Source organism: Eschrichtius robustus, chromosome 5 (assembly GCF_028021215.1).
Source record: "Eschrichtius robustus isolate mEscRob2 chromosome 5, mEscRob2.pri, whole genome shotgun sequence".
NCBI classification, from domain to species: Eukaryota; Metazoa; Chordata; class Mammalia; order Artiodactyla; family Eschrichtiidae; genus Eschrichtius; species Eschrichtius robustus.
In genome coordinates, this window is record NC_090828.1 from 122817432 (window position 1) to 122835664 (window position 18233).

The 18233-nt window shown below is 35.2% G+C and overlaps 1 protein-coding gene across 6 annotated transcripts in view; it reads left to right on the forward strand.

Moving 5' to 3' along the window:
* ZRANB3 (zinc finger RANBP2-type containing 3) overlaps window positions 1-18233 on the forward strand; it is a 280181-nt gene that overhangs the window by 188082 nt on the left and 73866 nt on the right. For all 6 annotated transcript variants that reach the window (XM_068545216.1, XM_068545215.1, XM_068545218.1 and 3 more), the window contains 2 exons: window positions 1716-1887; window positions 3228-3344. In XM_068545216.1, the coding sequence (XP_068401317.1) occupies window positions 1716-1887; window positions 3228-3344 (289 nt within the window). The remainder of the gene's footprint in view (window positions 1-1715; window positions 1888-3227; window positions 3345-18233) is intronic.

Below are 18233 nucleotides of genomic sequence, written 5' to 3' on the forward strand. Positions count from 1 at the left end.
CCTAAACATTAGATTTTTTTCCTGTTCAGGTTTTTTTTCCAGTTTTATTGAGATATCATTGACAAAAATTAGATTTTTTTTTCTTTTTTTTTTTACCGTGAGGTCAAAATGTGCTTAAGTATCTTGATTGTGAATGGAAAAATAGGTGACAGAATCGGTTATTGGCAAGTATTTTTCCATTTTCATTAGTGTATAAAGTTTTAATATAAATATGGAGACATAAAGCATTAAAGGAAGTCAAAATATTTCAATAAACAAGTTTCAGTAATTCAATTTATAACAATTATAACTAAACCTATTAAATTTTTTACAATGCCAGACCTTAGTTTTTTAAAACAAATACATTTCTTATTGATGACAACTAAGTGGTGTCTGTCATTTTATCATACAGTAGTTCCATCCATTCACTATACTTTTCTAATCAATTCTACATGCAAATACACGATTTTAATGTTTTTGGTACTATTCCTGTATGTTTGCTATCAAAATACATTAAACCAAAAAATAATCAATGTCAGCCAAGTTCCTCAAAATGACACTGTTTGCATTATATACCACCAAATCCCACTAAAATGAAGTTATTTAATTTTTAATATTAGTAATTATAATACAACCTATCAGGAATTTTTCCTTTGTTAATTATTCTCTAGTAGCTATTTTTAGTAGTATTGGCCCCTGGAAGATGATTGGGAATTTTGTGGATTTGTGTGGGGTTGTCACAGTGATTCAGGGATGCTATTAGGCCAGCTGTCCTGAAGCCTAAGTTCAATAGGTCCACTAGATTTAATACCTACCCCGGGGCTTGGTGCTTCCAACTCCTGATCTTCTCAGAGATCTAGAGGATAAGTTCCCCACTGCAAACATTTTAAGTTGTAGCTTACTTTCTTTTATCGGGTCAGCTACCGCTTGTCTGTCTGACTTACAAACGTTTGTTGAAATCACTTATCCTCTGATGTTTTCTCTCCCATCTCTCTTTCATAGTGCATTTGTACCTTTTTTTTTTTCCTTTGCTGTCAGTCCAGTGGTTCAAAGGAAGAAGAGATCACCAAGTGATCTATTTGCTCTCCTTAACAGTTCAATGGGAGATAATATTGCCTCCTAGAATTTGTGGAAATCATTTTAGCTGGTTTTGGTTGTTACGTATACTGGCTGGTGTACTTGCAGTTAGTGCTTATTTAGGGCTAGATCTGCTAAACACACTGCCACGTGTAAGGTCATCCAAAATGCCAGTGGTATTCAGAGTTATCAGTTCATCCCACCCTTTTATTAACTCAGTATAAACACTGTGTTTAAACACTAACATTTACTACAGCTGAGAGTAATGTGTAATCTTATTCATTACTATTTCTAAAGCTGAGCTTTTTGAAACTAATTTGCATTCAAAAATAAAAGTAAAGGGACTTCCCTGGCTGTCCAGTGGTTAAGACTTCGCCTTCCAATGCAGAGGGAGTGGGTTCGATCCCTGGTCAGGGAGCTGAGATCCCACATGCCTCGCGGCCAAAAACACCAAAACGTAAAAACAGAAGCAATATTGTAACAAATTCAATAAAGACTTTAAAAATGGTCCACATCAAAAAAAAAAAAGAAATCTTAAAAGAAAAAAAGAAATAAACAGCATCATGGCTCCTTATCATTAAAAGGAAGAACACACTGGATAAATTGTTTTCTTACTCTAAAGTTCAGCTTTGCTACATGTGTTTTCTTTATATTAACAGATATTTTGGTAAAAGACCTCAGTGGGATTGCAGAGGGGCATCAAATCTTAATGAACTTCATCAGCTATTAAGTGACATAATGATTAGAAGATTAAAGGCTGAAGTTTTAACCCAGCTGCCCCCTAAAATCAGACAGCGTATTCCATTTGATCTTCCATCAGCAGCAGCCAAGGTGAGAACCCGTGTTTGATTGAGAGTCTTATTTGAAATCATTTTAAATTATACTGTGAAAGATAGCACATATTTCATATTTCACAGAAGGAAAAGTCCACTTTCTTAAAATAGGTTTAATTAATAGAGCCATATGAATTGGCTTTGTATCATTTCAAGAAGAGAGCAGGAAGAATTTAAATTTAGTCATCAAATAATGTGAAAAGATTTAGTATCTTAGTCATTAAAAAATATATTTCTGCTAAATAGAGAAAAAAAGCACTTCAATTGCAACATAGACTTAGTATTAAGAATTCTAAGCGAGACGCAAGAAGGAAGAGGTATGGAGACATATGTATATGTATAACTGATTCACTTTGTTATAAAGCAGAAACTAACACACCATTGTAACTCAATTATACTCCAATAAAGATGTTAAAAAAAAAAAAGAATTCTAAGTATATGTAGGGTGTGAAGCCCAATAATTAGCAAGGGAAGTTCTTTTTCTTGCTGTAGGATTTTTTTTTTTTTAAGTATGAGTAGCTGTCTTCTAGGATAATTTGGATCCAGCCCCCTGTTCTTGAAATCCTAAAACTCTGTGATCATGTTGTAAGATGTAAAGTTCAACATATTAGAAACCAGAATTGGTAATACAGGATTAGGTAATCCTTGTCTACATTTACTTTTGGAGAGTACAGTGCTTTTATAGTCTCTGAAATTTCTTCAAATCTGGATATAACTTTGTCAACAAAGACTGTTTATTGCCTTGTTTTGTCTTGAAAGCTGAGACTAAGAATTTTGTAAACATTGAGCAATATATTATTGGTAAAATAAAAACGATCTGATTTTCTGTATCCATTATTTTAACAAAAGAAAAATAAGTGTTAATATATGACTATGTTACATTTTATTTAACTAATATTCCCCAAGTCTTTATGCTTATTTAAATAAATTCAATGCTTTTAGTAAAAAATGCTTTGCTACCATATATATTTTTGCTACTGTGAGTTAAGTTTTTGTTTTTACATAAAAATTTTATTTAAAAGTTTTCTTAAATTTTTATTTTTACTTTACTACATGCTCCTCTGTAAGAGAAGGCTGCAGTTGTTTGATATATGATGTTAGCAAGGGGCTTGGTTTCCTCCCACACCTTGTCATTGCTGTCTGTCATTAGCGTAAACATGTGTCTGACCTACCTCCACACTGATTGATGTTTTTTAAATCAACATACTGGCACCTTTGGGAATTTTTCTTCATATATATATATTTCTATATAAAAAAATAAGTAGGACATGATTCATTATTGAATTAATTGCTATGTTCTTTATGCTGTATTTCTAAACATTATTTTCTCCTACATAGGAATTGAATTCCAGCTTTGAAGAGTGGGAAAAATTAATGAGAGCTCCAAATTCAGGTGCCACCAAGACTGTCATGGGGTTGATTACTCGCATGTTTAAGCAAACTGCTATTGCCAAGGTACTCATTGCTGGGCCATCATGTGTTTGTCTTGATACAAATTATTTAATGTATTTAATTTTTTTAACTTAAGCAGCTTATTTGCATACTGCAACATGTCTTTGCCATTTAATTTTTAATCTCTATTATGGAAAAATTCAGACATATTCAAAGTAAACAGTAGTATAATGAACACTATTATACCTGTTCATATATCGACCCTTTTCTATATATGGGTATACTCTGATGAGGGAGTATAATATATATTACACTTTCTCATTTAAAGGAGTTTTATATATTCATCTTTGTTGCCAGCTTTTTCCATGGTGTTCCTACATAATTGCTACAAATAATCTTTTTTTATGTAAGTCAATCATTTTTAATTGGTATTATGTTTTTAGATCCTTGCAGATAGATGTGTTCACATTCTGTTTGTCCAAAAGTGCAAATTAGAGGGTGTTAGAGTTTTTAAATTTCAGTATGACTCTCAAGTAGACGCATCACACATTGTCAGCTGTTTTTACCGGCATGGTTGAACTTATACATACTAATGAGTGTCATCTTTCTCCAATTCTGAGATCTTTTATAACATAATTTTTTTTTAATTTATTTTTTATTTATTTTTGGCTGCGTTGGGTCTTCGTTGCTGCGTGCGGGCTTTCTCTAGTTGTGGCGAGTGGGGGCTACTCTTCATTGTGGTGCACAGGCTTCTCATTGCAGTGGCTTCTCTTGTTGCGGAGCATGGCTCTAGGTGTGCGGGCTTCAGTAGTTGTGGTTTGCGGGCTCTAGAGCACAGGCTCAGTAGTTGTGGCGCGCGGGCTTAGTTGCTCCGCGGCATGTGGGATCTTCCTCGACCAGGGCTCGAACTTGTGTCCCCTGCATTGGCAGGTGGATTCTTAACCACTGCACCACCAGGGGAGTCCCTATAACATAATTTTTTTTTTCTCTATAACATAATTTTTTGAAGAGAGGTTTATTGAGGTATAATTCACATACAGTGAAATTTCTCTTTTTAAAACATATTGTTTGATGAGGCTTGACAAATACATATAGTCAGTTACCACTGCAATCAAGGTAGAGAATATTTTCATAACCCCCAAAAGTTTCCTCATGCACCTTTGTAGTCATTTCCGTCACACCTCCCTCTAGACTTTGGTAGTCACAGATCTGCTTTCTGTCACTATAGTTTTGAATTTTCCAGAATGTCACGAAAATGGAATCCTATAGGATGTAGCCTTTTGTCTGGCTTATTTCACTTAGCATAAAGCTTTTGAATATTGATCCATTAGTTTTTTCATTTGTATTGCTGACTGATATTCCAATGTATGGATACATAAATATTTATATATCTATATTAATATAACAATCTTTTTAAATTCCTTTACCACATAATGGCCATTTGGCATAGTCTCAGTTTGGGCTATTGTGAATAAGCCTGTTTTAATCATTCATGTACAAGTCTTTGTGTGGACATATTTTCATTTCCCTTGAGCTGGAACTGGGATTGCTGGGTCATATGGAAAGCATAGATTTAACTTCATAAAAAGCTGTGAAATTGTTTTCCCAAGTGCTATGTCATTTTGCATCCCTCCTGGCAATGTATCAGAGTTCCAGTTGTCCTACATCTTTGTCAGCACTTAGTATTGTCAGTCTGTTTAACTTTAGTTATTTTTCTCGGTATGTAGTAGTATCTCATGATTATTTTAACTTGCCTTTTCTTAATGACTAATGATATTGAGCATATTTTCATGTGCCTTTTAGCATTCATTTTTTTTTTTTTGAAAAGTGTTCATATCAAGCCCATATTTATATTGGGTTATAAGAGCCCTTGATATATTTTGGAAACAAATTCTCTAACATATATGTCATTTCCAAAAAGTTCTTCCAAGTCTGTAGATTCCATTTCTGTTTTATTTTATATATATATATATATATATAAATGTATTTATTTTATTTTATTTATTTTTGGCTGCGCTGGGTCTTTGTTGCTGCGCACAGGCTTTCTCTAGTTGCAGACAGTGGGGGGCTACTCTTTGTTGCGGTGCTCGGGCTTCTCATTGAGGTGGCTTGTTCAGGGTGGAGGTTCAGTTTGTTTTCTGATTTTTGGGTTTTTTTGTTCGTTTGCATATGGATTTTCAATTGTTCCAGCACTCTTTGTTGGAAAGACAGTTTTTCCCTCATTGAGTTGTCGTGGCACCTTCATAAAAAATCACTTAGTTATATATGTATAGGTCTGTTTCTGAACTTTCTATTCTGTTTCATTGATCTATACATCTGACCTTACAGAATACTACATTGGCTTGATTACTCTACCTTTATAATAAGTCTTGAAATCACGCAGTGTTCACCCCCTACTTTATTCTTATTCAAAATTGTTTTGTCCCTTATAAGTCCTTTGCTTTTCCTTATGAGTTTTTAGAATTAGCTTAAGTATGTACAATTTTGATTGGAATTGTTTTGAATCTATGGATTAATTTGTAAGAATTGACTTCTTTTTTTAAATTGAGATACAGTTGACATACAACGTTATGTTAGTTTCAGGTGTACAACATAATGATTTGATGCTTGTATATATTGCAAAATGATCACCACAATAAGTTCAGTTAACATCCATAACCATGTATACTCACAAACATTTTTTTCTTGTGATGAGAACCCTTAAGATCCACTCGTTTAGCAGCTTTCAAACATGCAACGCAGTGTCATTAACTACTGTCGCCATGCTGTATATTATGTCCCATGACCCATTTATTTTATAACTGGAAGTTTGTACCTTTTAACCTCCTTTACCCATTTCACTCATTGCCCCCAACCCTTGCCTCTGTCAACCACCAATCTGTTCTCTGTATCTGTGAGCTTGGTGGAGTGGGGGTTGGAGTTGTTTGTTTGTTTGTTTGTTTTTTAAGATTTCACATATAAGTGAGATCATAAGGTATTTGAGTTTCTCTGTCTGATTTATTTTGCTTATTAGCATAATACCCTCAACAATACATGTTGTTGCAAATGGCAAGATTTCTTTCTTTATTATGACTCAATTATATTCCATTGTGTGTATATATATACATACCACATTTTTTTTTTTTTTTTTTTGGCTGCGTTGGGTCTTCGTTGCTGCGCGTGGCTTTCTCTAGTTGCGGTGAATGGGGGCTATGCTTCATTGCAGTGCACGGGCTTCTCATTGCAGTGGCTTCTCTTGTTGCAGAGCACGGGTCTAGGCACATGGGCTTCAGTAGTTATGGCTGGCGGGCTCTAGAGTGCAGGCTCAGTAGATGTGGCGCACGGGCTTAGTTGCTCCGCGGCATGTGGGATCTTCCCGGACCCGAGATTGAACCCGTGTCCCCTGCATTGGCAGGTAGATTCCTAACCACTGCGCCACCAGGGAAGTCCCCTACATACCACATTTTCTTTATCCATTTATACATCAGTGGACACTTACGTTGTCTTGGCTATTGTAAATAATGCTGCAATGAACATGGGGGCGCATACATCTTTTTGAGTTAGTGTTCTCATTTTCTTGGATAAATACCTGAAAGTGGAATTGCTGGATCATATGGTAGTTCCATCTAAATTTTTGAGGAACCTCCACACAATTTTCCATATCAACTGCACCAATTTTCATTTCCACCAATAGTGCACAAGGGATCCCTTTCTATACATTCTCATCAGCACTTGTTACTTCCTCTCTTTTTGATAATAGCTGTTCTAACAGGTGTGAGGCGGTATTGAGTATTAACTTCTTAATATTATTCAATCTCCTGATCCATGAAAAGAGTATCTCTCTTTTGATTTAGGACTTTAATTATTCTCCCAGCAACGTTTTCTAGTTTTCTTGAATACATTTTGTTAGATTTATTTCTAGGTATTTCATGTCTTTTTATGCTCTTGTAAATAGTACTTTTAAATTTAAATTTCTACTTTTTCATTGCTAAATACAGGATTTTTATTGATTTTTGTATATTGATCTTTTATTTTGTAACCTTGCTGCACTCACTTATTAGTTCTTACGGCTTTTTGGTAAATTCTTTGGGATTTTTTACATAGACATCATTTTGTCTGCATGTAAAGGTACTTTTATTTCTTCCCTGTAATCTGTATGCCTTTTATTTATTTTTGTTGCCTATCACATTGAAGGAACAAAAGTACAATTTTGAACAGAAGTGGTAGGGTTGAATAGCCTTCCCTGCTGCCAGTCTTAGAAAGAAAGCATTCAGTCTTTCACCATTGATTATGATGTTATCTTTAAGATTTTTATTGATGCCCTTTCCTAGGTTGAGAAAATTTCCTTCTTTTCCTAGTTTGTTGAGAGGAGAGATGAAACATATAAAATGTTTTCCTTTGGCAGAGCAGCAGTAAGAACGTAGCTACCATAAAAGTGGATAAGAAGAAAACAGCTAAAATGTAACAGAATTATAAAAGCTGAGCATAGGCTGCCATGACAGTCCAAAACAATAGGAGTTCCTGACACAGGGAGTCCATACTCACTCACAAGCTTTATTTCCATTGGCCTCTACCACATGCTGACTAGGAGATGAGAAAGCACCCCTACCTGTAGCGTACAAGCACAATACCCTGCCTATTTCCTGGACCCTTTTCTCAACTCACACTAATCAAAAGCCTTAAGCCACTGTGAGAGAGGTAAAGTCCCCCTCCCCGAGCCTCCAAAATCCAGTTCAGGATCAACTGCTTTTGGGGGCTGAATAGAAACAAAAGCCATCTATACCTGGGAGTTGGGCAGGAAACCCTATTGAAATCAGGACCTTTATTAAGACAGAAATCTCTTACTACTGGAGGAGAGGCAGGAACTTCTGTCCTGCCCAGGACCACCCACAGTTATATGACATAGTTTGGTTGTCTTAAGGGAGAGGAACAGAAACACCAGGAAAGCCACACCTCCAAGACTCAGCTGGAGCAAAGGGCCTACGTTATACTGATGTGCTACCTGTAGATCCAAGAAATCTTCCGTCCATTATCATGAACTGAACAATGAGAAACCATCAAGATTAATTGAGTACTGGGGGAGAGAGACATCCCTCTATACTGCAGGCATGCAGGGACTGGAAAGCTTAGAGTGCAGTTGGGACACTTAGAAAAATTCTTGGCACACACTTTCACAAGGTAGAAGCATCCCACCGTTGGGGGTATTTCAAATTTGTGGTGCACTGAAGGTAAAGCAAGAGAACCTAAATAGAACTCAGTATTGACTAGATTGTCGCAGTCCCTCACATACTATCACCTTGATAGAAAAAGAAGCATGCCCTTTTTTGGGTGTAAATATAATTTATCTCAGTCTGTCCTGTTCTTCCACACATAATTTCTAGTATTTAATAGAAATTATGAAATAAACAAAAAAGCAATTTTAAAAAATGTCATCCATTGTCAAAGATAATGTAATCTATAAAGCCAGATGGAGAAATAACTCAGATTGTAGAACTATTAGACAAGGACTTTAAGAAAGCTATGAATAATATGTTAAAGGAGCTAGTAGAAAAGGTAAACAACATAAATGAAAAAGATGGAAAATTTCAGAAGAAATATAGAAACTGTAAAGAGAGTAAAATGAAAATGCTAGAAATAAAAACATAGTATCTGAGAAAAAATAATTCTTTCAATCAGCTTGTAAGCCAATAGTTGAGATAAAAAGTAATCATAAAAAATGTAAATCATAAAAAAATGTAAACTTTTTTTTTTAAATCCAAATTTCTTGCAGGGTATCTAGCCCCCATTTCTTTCTTTTTTTTAATACATCTATTTATTTATTTATTTATTTATTTATTTATTTATTTATTTATTTATTTATTTAATTTATTTATTTTTGGCTGCATTGGGTCTTTGTTGCTGCATGCAGGCTTTCTCCAGTTGCAGTGAGCAGGGGTTACTCTTAGTTGAGGTGCGCGGACTTCTCATTGTGGTGGCTTCTCTTGTTGCGGAGCATGGGCTCTAGGCGTGCGGGCTTCAGTAGCTGTGGCATGTGTGCTCAGTAGTTGTGGCTTGCAGGCTCTAGAGCACAGGCTCAGTAGTTGTGGCCCCTGGGCTTACTTGCTCCTTGGCATGTCGGATCTTCCCAGACCAGGATATTTATCTTAGAGAAATGAAAACTTGGGTTTACACAAACATCTTTACAAGAATTTATTTATAATAACCCCAAACTTGGAAACAACCCAAATGTCATTCAAACAAATTGTAGTACATCCGTATAATGGAATACTCCATTAAAAGGAATGAACTATTGATAAATGGAAAAGCATTATACTTAGTGAAAGAAGCCAATATCAAAAGTTTACATACATGATGGCACCATTTTTATAACATTTTCAAAATGGTAGAATTATAGTGATAGAAAATATCATTATTCCAATGTAATTTTCTGGTGTTGATATTGTACTATAATTATATAAGAAGTGATCATTAGGGGAAGCTAGGTTAAGGGTACATGGGAACTCTGTATTATTTTTGCAGCCTCTCATGTGTCTAAACTTATTTCAAAATAAAAAGTTTTAAGATGTATATATAGTGGACACAATAAAGTAATCTAATGAGAGAAAAAAATTCAAGTTAATCCAGAAGAAGAAAAGGAAGATAAAGGAACAAAGAGCAACTACATCAAATAGAAAGCAACTTACAAAATGGTAGATTTCAATCCAGTTTTATCAGTAATTGTAGTAAGTGTAAATGCTCTTAACCCAGCAATTAAAAGACAGGAATTGTCAGATTGCATAAATTATATGATATCTATAAGAAGTTCTCTTTAAGTACAAAGGCTAAAGGTTAAAAATAAATGGATGAAAACAATAATCAAAAGAAAGATGAAGTAAATATATTAATATGAAATGATGTAGGCTTCAGAACAAAGAATATTACCAGGATTAGAGAGGAAACTTACATAAAGATAAAGGAGTCAATTCTTTCTGACTCATAATAGTCAGAAATATGTGCATATCTATTAACTAAAACTTTTTTAGAAAACAGAAGAGGAATAAATGTCTCTCAAATAATTTTATGAAGCTGGAATTACTCTGATACCAAAACCACACAGACACACCAGAATAGAACTACAGACCAATATCCTTTATGAATATAAAAATCCTTAACAAAATATTAGCAAATTAAATCCACCAGTATGTTAAAAAGTATTTATACCAACAATGCAAGGTTTGTATAACATTGGATTAATTAATCACGGTATTTCACCACATTAACAAAGTCAAAATGGAAAACCATTCGATTATCCCAATGAAAACATTTGATAGAATTCCACATCCATTCATGATAAAACATCTCAGCAGACTAGGAGTAGAAAGGGACTTCCTCATCCCAGTAAAAGGCATTTTTGAAAAACTTACAACTAACATCATAGTTAATGCTCAAAGACTGAATGCTGTTCCCTAAGATCAGGAACAAAATAAGAAAGTCTGCTCTCACCACTTCAGTTCATCACTGTTTGCTTCAACATTGTTTTCATAACTGTGCAATAGCCTAGAAAAAGGAATACGAGGTATGCAGATTGAAAAGGACAACATGATTGTCTACATAGAAAATCAAAGAACACTTCAAGCTACTAGAACTAATGATTGAATTTATCAAGGTCACAGGATTCATGTTCAAGATACAAAAATCATTTGTAGTTCCATATACTAGCAATGAAAAATTGGAAATTGAAATTTGTAAAATACAATTTACAATAGCATCAATAAACATGAGCTAATTTTGGAATAAATTCAGCAAAAAATATATTCAGTGAAAATTATGAAACGTTGTTTACAGACTGTAAAGCAAACTTAAATGACAAGATCGTGTTCATGAATCAGAAGATTTGGTATTGTTAAGATGCCTGTTCTTTGTAAATTAATTTATATACTCAATACAATGTTTATCAAAATCCCTGTAGTCTTTTTTATTGAAATTGACAAACTGAATGTAAAATTTATGAAGCAACACAAAGGACTTACTGTAGCCAAAATAATTCTGAATGAAGTTGGGAGACTCACACCACATAATATAAATACTTACTATAAAGTTACAGTGATAAAACTTTGTGATATTGGCATAAGAATAGACATTAAATGAACCAGAAAAGAGAGATAAGAAATAGCCATTCATATTGATTGTCAACTGATCTTAGGAAAGGGGACAAGATAACCCAATAGGGAAATGATAGTCTTTTCAACAAACGGTACTAGGACAATTAGATATCCATAAGAAAAAAAAAAAAAAAGAACCTTGATCATTATTTCACACCATACATAAAAATTAACTTGAAGTGAATCATAGACTTAAATATAAAAGATAATTTATAAAACTTTTAATAGCATACATATTTTAAAATATCCCATCCTTTGGGTAGGAACATTTTTTTAGATAGGGTACAAAAAGCACATACTTTAAAGGAAAAACAAATGGGACTCAAAACTTTAAAATTTATGGTGTTTAAAATTATTGTGTATGAAAGACACTGCTGTGAAAATGCTAATGCAAAATATAGATTGGAAGAAAATATTTGCAATACATTCCCCTTGTTCCATTTTCCCTTATCATAATTTTTGGTTTTATCAGTGTTCATTGTTTACAGTATACTGACTGTTAAACATTTCACAGTTGAGCTATAATTACGTTTCTTTGACAACTATTGTTTTTCTTAGAGTTAATAACTATCTTGTTTTTTGTTTGTTTGCTTGCTCACTTAGCTTTCTTTGTACTTAGTGCTGAGTATAGAATGCTGCTTAAAGGAAAAGAATATATATGAGAACCTTTTAGATAATTTCCTGCGTGTGTAAGAAACCCTAGTTGGAAGTCAGAAGTGTTGATAGTCAATAGGAAGTTGCACCTAATTCCTAGGATCCTTGCAGAAAAAGAAAGGAGATGAAAAGTCAGTTGTCCCAGATTGGAATATATTCCCAAAGATTATTGGTAGCAGAAGGCTACCCTGACTTCCTACATTATAGATGTAGGTAACTTTGAGGGGAGGTATCTGGTTATTACATTTAATATTATTTCCATGTGAAAATGTGTTTCAGAGTTCTCCCAAACCTGTTTGTAAATGAACTTCTGAAATACCACAGATTATAAATTGGTTACTATGTTGTGTGCATACTAACAGTTGAAGCTTCCTTTCTTTGGCTAAATGTTTTCCTAATTCAACAGATACTTATTGAGTGCTTACTATGTGGCAAGGATTATGCTTGGTGCTAGAGAGGCATGGTGAACAAGACATAGTGTGGGTTACCTCTACACTATGGAACTATGTAGGAGGAACTATGTAGTTCCTACCTCTCAAGGAACTTGGAATTTGTTGGGGAAGACAGTAAAAGTAAATGTTCAACTACAATAGAGCATATTTAGGGCTTAAAAACAGAATATTGTGGAAGGACATGGGAGAAGATACTTGGCCAAGTCTTGGGGATTCAGGAAAAATGTTACAAGGATGAACAAGTTAAGATTTAGCAAACCAAAGTGGAGGGGAGTGAAATGGGAATGGGATGGAGCTGATGGAATGTATTTCAGCACATGAATCATATGTGCAAACTCACAAAGATTAACCAGGAATGATATATTTAGGGAACCAAAAGTAAGTCATCATGGCAAAAGCCTAGTATGTCAGAGAGGAATTCTGACAGAGACTAGGTTGGAGACCACAGAGAGCAGTACCACATCATGAAGGTCACAGTTCACAGTGTGTAATTTATCCTAAGGGTTCTGAGCAATCAGATATTGTGGAGTAGAGTAAAATGATCAGATTTGCACTTTAGAAAAAGAAGTGTAGCTACAGGCATGCCTCATTTTGTTGAGCCTCACTTTATTGCACTTTGTAGATCGCATATTTTTTACAAACTGATGGTTTGTGGCAGCCCTGCATCCAGCAAGTCTTACTGGCATTATTTTTCCAGCAGCATTCGGTAACTCGTGTCCCTGGGTCACATTTTGGCAATTCTTGCAATATTTCAAACTTTGTCATCATTATTATATTTGTTATGGTGATCTGTGATCAGTCATCTTTGATGTTGATATTATAATTGTTTTGGGGTGCCTTGAACAGTGCCCATAGAAGACGGTGAAGTTAACCAATAATTGTGTGTGTTCTGACTGCTCGCCAACCAGCCATTCTCCCATCTCTCTCCTTCTCCTTGGGCCTCACTATTTGCTGAGACACAGCAATATTGAAATTAGGTCAGTTAATAACCATACAATGGCCTCTAAGTGTTCAAGTGAAAGGAAGAGTTGCATGTCTCTCACTTTAAATTAAAAGATAAGAATGATTAAGCTTAGTGAAGAAGGCATGTTGAAAACTGAGATAGGCTGAAAGCTAGGCCTCTTGCACCAAACAGTTAGCCAGGTTGTGACTGAAAAGGAAAAGTTCTTGAAGGAACTTAAAAGTGTTACCCCAGGGACTTCCCTGGTGGTCCAGTGGTTAAGACTCCTCGCTCCTAATGCAGGTGGCCTGGATTCCATCCCTGGTCAGGAAACTACGTCCTGCATGCCACAACTAAATATCCTGCATGCTGCAATGAAGATCCTGCGTGCCGCAACTAAGACCTGGTGTAGCCAAATAAATAAATAAATGCACATATATATATATATTAATAGACATTAATTATTATATATTATATATTATTATGTGTGTATATACATACATAAATACATACATAAATATATATATATATATATACACACATATATATATATATATATATACACATATATATAACTCCAGTGAACACACAAATGATAAGAAAGGAAAACTGTCTTACCAGTGATATGGAGAAAGTTTTAGTGGTCTGGATAGGAAATCAAACCAGCCACAACATTCCCTCAAGCCAAAGCCTAATCTAGAGCAAGGCCCTAACTCTCATCAATTCTTTGAAGGCTGAGAGAGGTGAGGAAGCTACAGAAGAATACAGTAAGTCCCCTACATACGAACCTTCAAGTTGCAAACTTTCAAAGATGCGATTATGTGTTCGTGTGTCCAATCACGTAAGTTAGTTCACAGTCTGGCATACATTATCACGTGCATGCATCCTCTACAGGTGGTTGTGCTTTTCTGTACTTTACTGTACAGTCCTCTATAGAGTACAGCAGTACAGTATCTTTATTTCCAGCCCAGGATGTCCGGAAGCAAGTGTATATACAAGTGTATATACAAGCAGCAGTATATAGCCAGTTGTGTTAGTTGGGTACCTAGGCTAACTTTGCTGGACTTACAGACATGCTCTCAGAATGGAACTTGTTCATATGTAGGGGACTTATGTAGTTTGAAGGTAGCAGAGGTTGGTTCATGAGGTTTAAGGAAAGAAGTCATCTCTGTAACACAAAAGTACAAGGTGAAGCAGTAAGTGCTGATGTAGAAGCTGTAGCAAGTTATCCAGAAGCTCTAGCTAAGATAATTAATGAAGGTGGCTACCTTAAACAACAGATTTTCAATGTAGATGAAACAGCCTTCTACTGGAAAAAGATGCCATCTAGGACTTCTGTAGCTAGAGAGGAGAAGTCAGTGTCTGGGTTCAGAGCTTCAAAAGACAGGCTGATTCTCCTGATAGGAGCTAGTGCAGTTGGTGACTCTAAGTTGAAGCAAGTGCTCATTTACCATTCTGAAAATCCTAGGGCCCTTAAGAATTTTGCTAAATCTACTTTGCCTGTGCTTTATGGATGGAACGAGAAAACCTGGTTGACAGCACATCTGTTTACAACATGGTTTACTGAATTTTTTAAGCCCACTGTTGAGAACTGTGCTCAGAAAAGATTTCTTTCAAAATACTACTGCTCATTGACAATGTACCTGGTCTGATGGAGACGTAAATTGAGATTCATGTTGTTTTCATGCCTGCTGACACAATATCTATTCTGTAGCCCCATGGATCATGGAACAATTTCAAATTTCAACACTTATTCTTTAAGAAATATATTTCATAAGGCTGTAGCTGCCATAAATAGTGATTCCTAATTTAGATCTGGGCAAAGTAAATTGAAAACCTTCTGGAAAGGATTCACCATTCTAGATGCCATTAAGAACATTTGTGATTCATGGGAAGAGGTCAAAATATCAACATTAACAGGAGTTCGAAGGAAGTTGGAGTCCAACCCTCCTGGATGACTTTGAGGGGTTCAAGACTTCAGTGGAGAAAGTAACTGCAGATGCGGTGGAAAATAGCAAGAGAACTAGAATTAAAAGTGGAGCCTCAAGATGTGACTGAATTGCTGCAATCTCATGGTAAAACTTTAGTGGAAAAGGGTTGCTTCCATGGATGAGCAAAGAAAGTGGTTTCTTGAGATGGAATCTATTCCTGGTGAAGTTTGTTGAAATGACAAAGGATTTAGAATATGACATAAATTTAGTTGATAAAGCAACGGCAGAGTTTGAGAGGATTGATTCCAGTTTTGAAAGAACTTCTACTGTGGTAGAATGCTATCAAACAGCATTGCATGCTACAAGGAAATTGTTTGTGAAAGGAAGAGTCGATTAATGCAGCAAACTTCAGTGTTATTTTAAGGTACTGCTACAGCCACCCCAACCTTCAGCAACCATCACCCTGATCAGTCAGCAGCCGTCAACATCTAGGCGAGATGCTCCACCAGCAAAAAGATTATGACACGCTGAAGGCCCCGATGGTTAGCATCTTTTAGCAATAAAGTATTTTTAAATTAAGGTATGTACACCATTCTTTTAGACATAATGCTATTGCACACTTCATAGACTGCAGCATAGTTTAAACATAACTTTCGAACACACTGGGAAACCAAAAACTTCATGTGGCTCACTTTCTTGTAATATTTGCTTTATTTCTGTGGTCTGGAACTGAATCTGCAGTATCTCCAAGGTATGCCTGTGTGTGGAGAATGCATTGGGAGGAATAAGCCTGTAGGCAGGTAATCCAGTTGGGATGCCGCACTGGTCATCCAGGTGATCTGAACCAAGGGTAGTGGCTGTACCACATCTTAACTGGAAAGAAAGAATAATTCAAAATATATTAAGACATTGGTGTTCGACTGAATATGGAGGAGAGGGTAAAAGTAGAATCTAGATTTTTTTGCTTGGCCAACTGGGTTGATGTTTCTGCCATTCACGGAGACTGGGAAAAACAGGAGATACCTTTTGTGCGTAGTTCCCCATTCAGTATGATCTGTGCCAAGTTCAGCAAGGCTCGAGCTATGCGGTAATAGAAGATTTGTTTTGTACTCTGCAGCATCATATCGGAAATGCTTTTCTTTTTATTGAATCACTTGAACAATTAAGTCGAGAAATTTAAGGATAATTAGAACTACCTAATGATAGTTTATATAAATTTGAAAATCTTGATGAGAGTAAGAAGGAACATTTAAAGAAAATAATGAGTTTTCAAGTAAATGCATTTGTGTGAGTATACTTATAGGATGTGCTATTTTATTTTATTTTATTATTTTATTTATTTATTTGGCTGCGCCACGAGACTTGTGGGATCTTAGTTGCCTGAGCAGGGATCAAACCCGGGCCCTCAGCAGTGAAAGCAGGGAGTCCTAACCACTGGACTGCCAGGGAATTCCCCAGGATATGCAATTTTAGAGGCATATACTTAATTACTACCTAAAGTAAAACAAACTCTTCATGATTTGTGATATTTAATTTTTTTAAGGCTATAACTTCATAATAAATAACATGTAAAGTGTAAAATCTTGTTCTTGTCAGATCTTCTGAGGAAGCAAGTACTTCCCACATCCATCTATATCACTGTTTTAACACTGTCCATTCATTGTGGTTAGGACGCAGTGGGCTAGAAAGGACCTCTGTGGGTCATCCAGCCTCTTACTTTGCTCCAGGCAGAGTTATGCATAAAGTCTTCCAGACAAATGGGTCTCCATCTATCCTAGTTTTATAGATCTCCAGGATAGGTTTCTTTGTCTGCTCTCATCTTTTCTCTTTTTCTTATATCCTGCGATGTCTTAGGCAGATGGGAATACAGTACCAGTGTTTCAAATTAGGTCATGTCAGCAAATTAGGTCATATTCATATGATAATTTTTCATATATACAGTGTGATACTATATAATGGTGTTGACATGTCATCCATGTGCTGTATAAACATTTATGCTGTTCTGCCTTTTGAGATTAAGTACTTGTACTTCTTTGGGGGATAGAGGCTGTATAAGTTTTAAGTATGTTTGTTTTTACATTATTGAGATCTCTTTTTCAGATATTTCTTAATAAGAAATTTAATAATGATAATGATAAGCAGTAAATGGTAATGATAAACACTAAACAAAGGAAAAGACCACATAATAATAAATGTTACTAGTACAAAGTCAATTACTGAAGGATCTCAGATAATTATAATTACTTTTCTTCCTCTATAACATTACTTTTATTTCTCTGTAATATTTGTTGAGAATATAATCGATGAAAATGAACAGATTCTTTTTTTTTAATTGAGGTATAGTTGATTGACAATGTTTTAGTTTCTGCTGTACAGCACAATGATTCAGTTATATATGTATACATTCTTTTTTATATTCTTTTCCATTATGGTTTGTCAGAGAATATTGTATATAGTTTCCTGTGCTACACAGTAGGAACTTGTTGTTTATCCATTCTATATATAATAGTTTACATCTGCTAGTCCGAAACTCCCAATCCATCCTTCTCCCGTCCCCTCCCTTCCCCTTGGCAACCACAAGTCTTGAACAGATTCTTTAGATTTAGGATCAGCCTAATACTCTCCTAGAAAAAAACGGATGTAAGTTGTATGTGAACTCTTGGTTATTTTCTGGTACTTTGTAACAATGTCTCATTTTTAGAGAAAACCATTTTAAGAGAAATGCCAGTTATTTTTCTATGAAAATGATTAAGTCAACCCGTAATTTTAAATTTCCTGTCACTGTGGGGATGGCAGCATTTCTTAGTGCCTTAAAAACTTTGCACAGGCAAATTGCTTTAAACACAAAGCACATT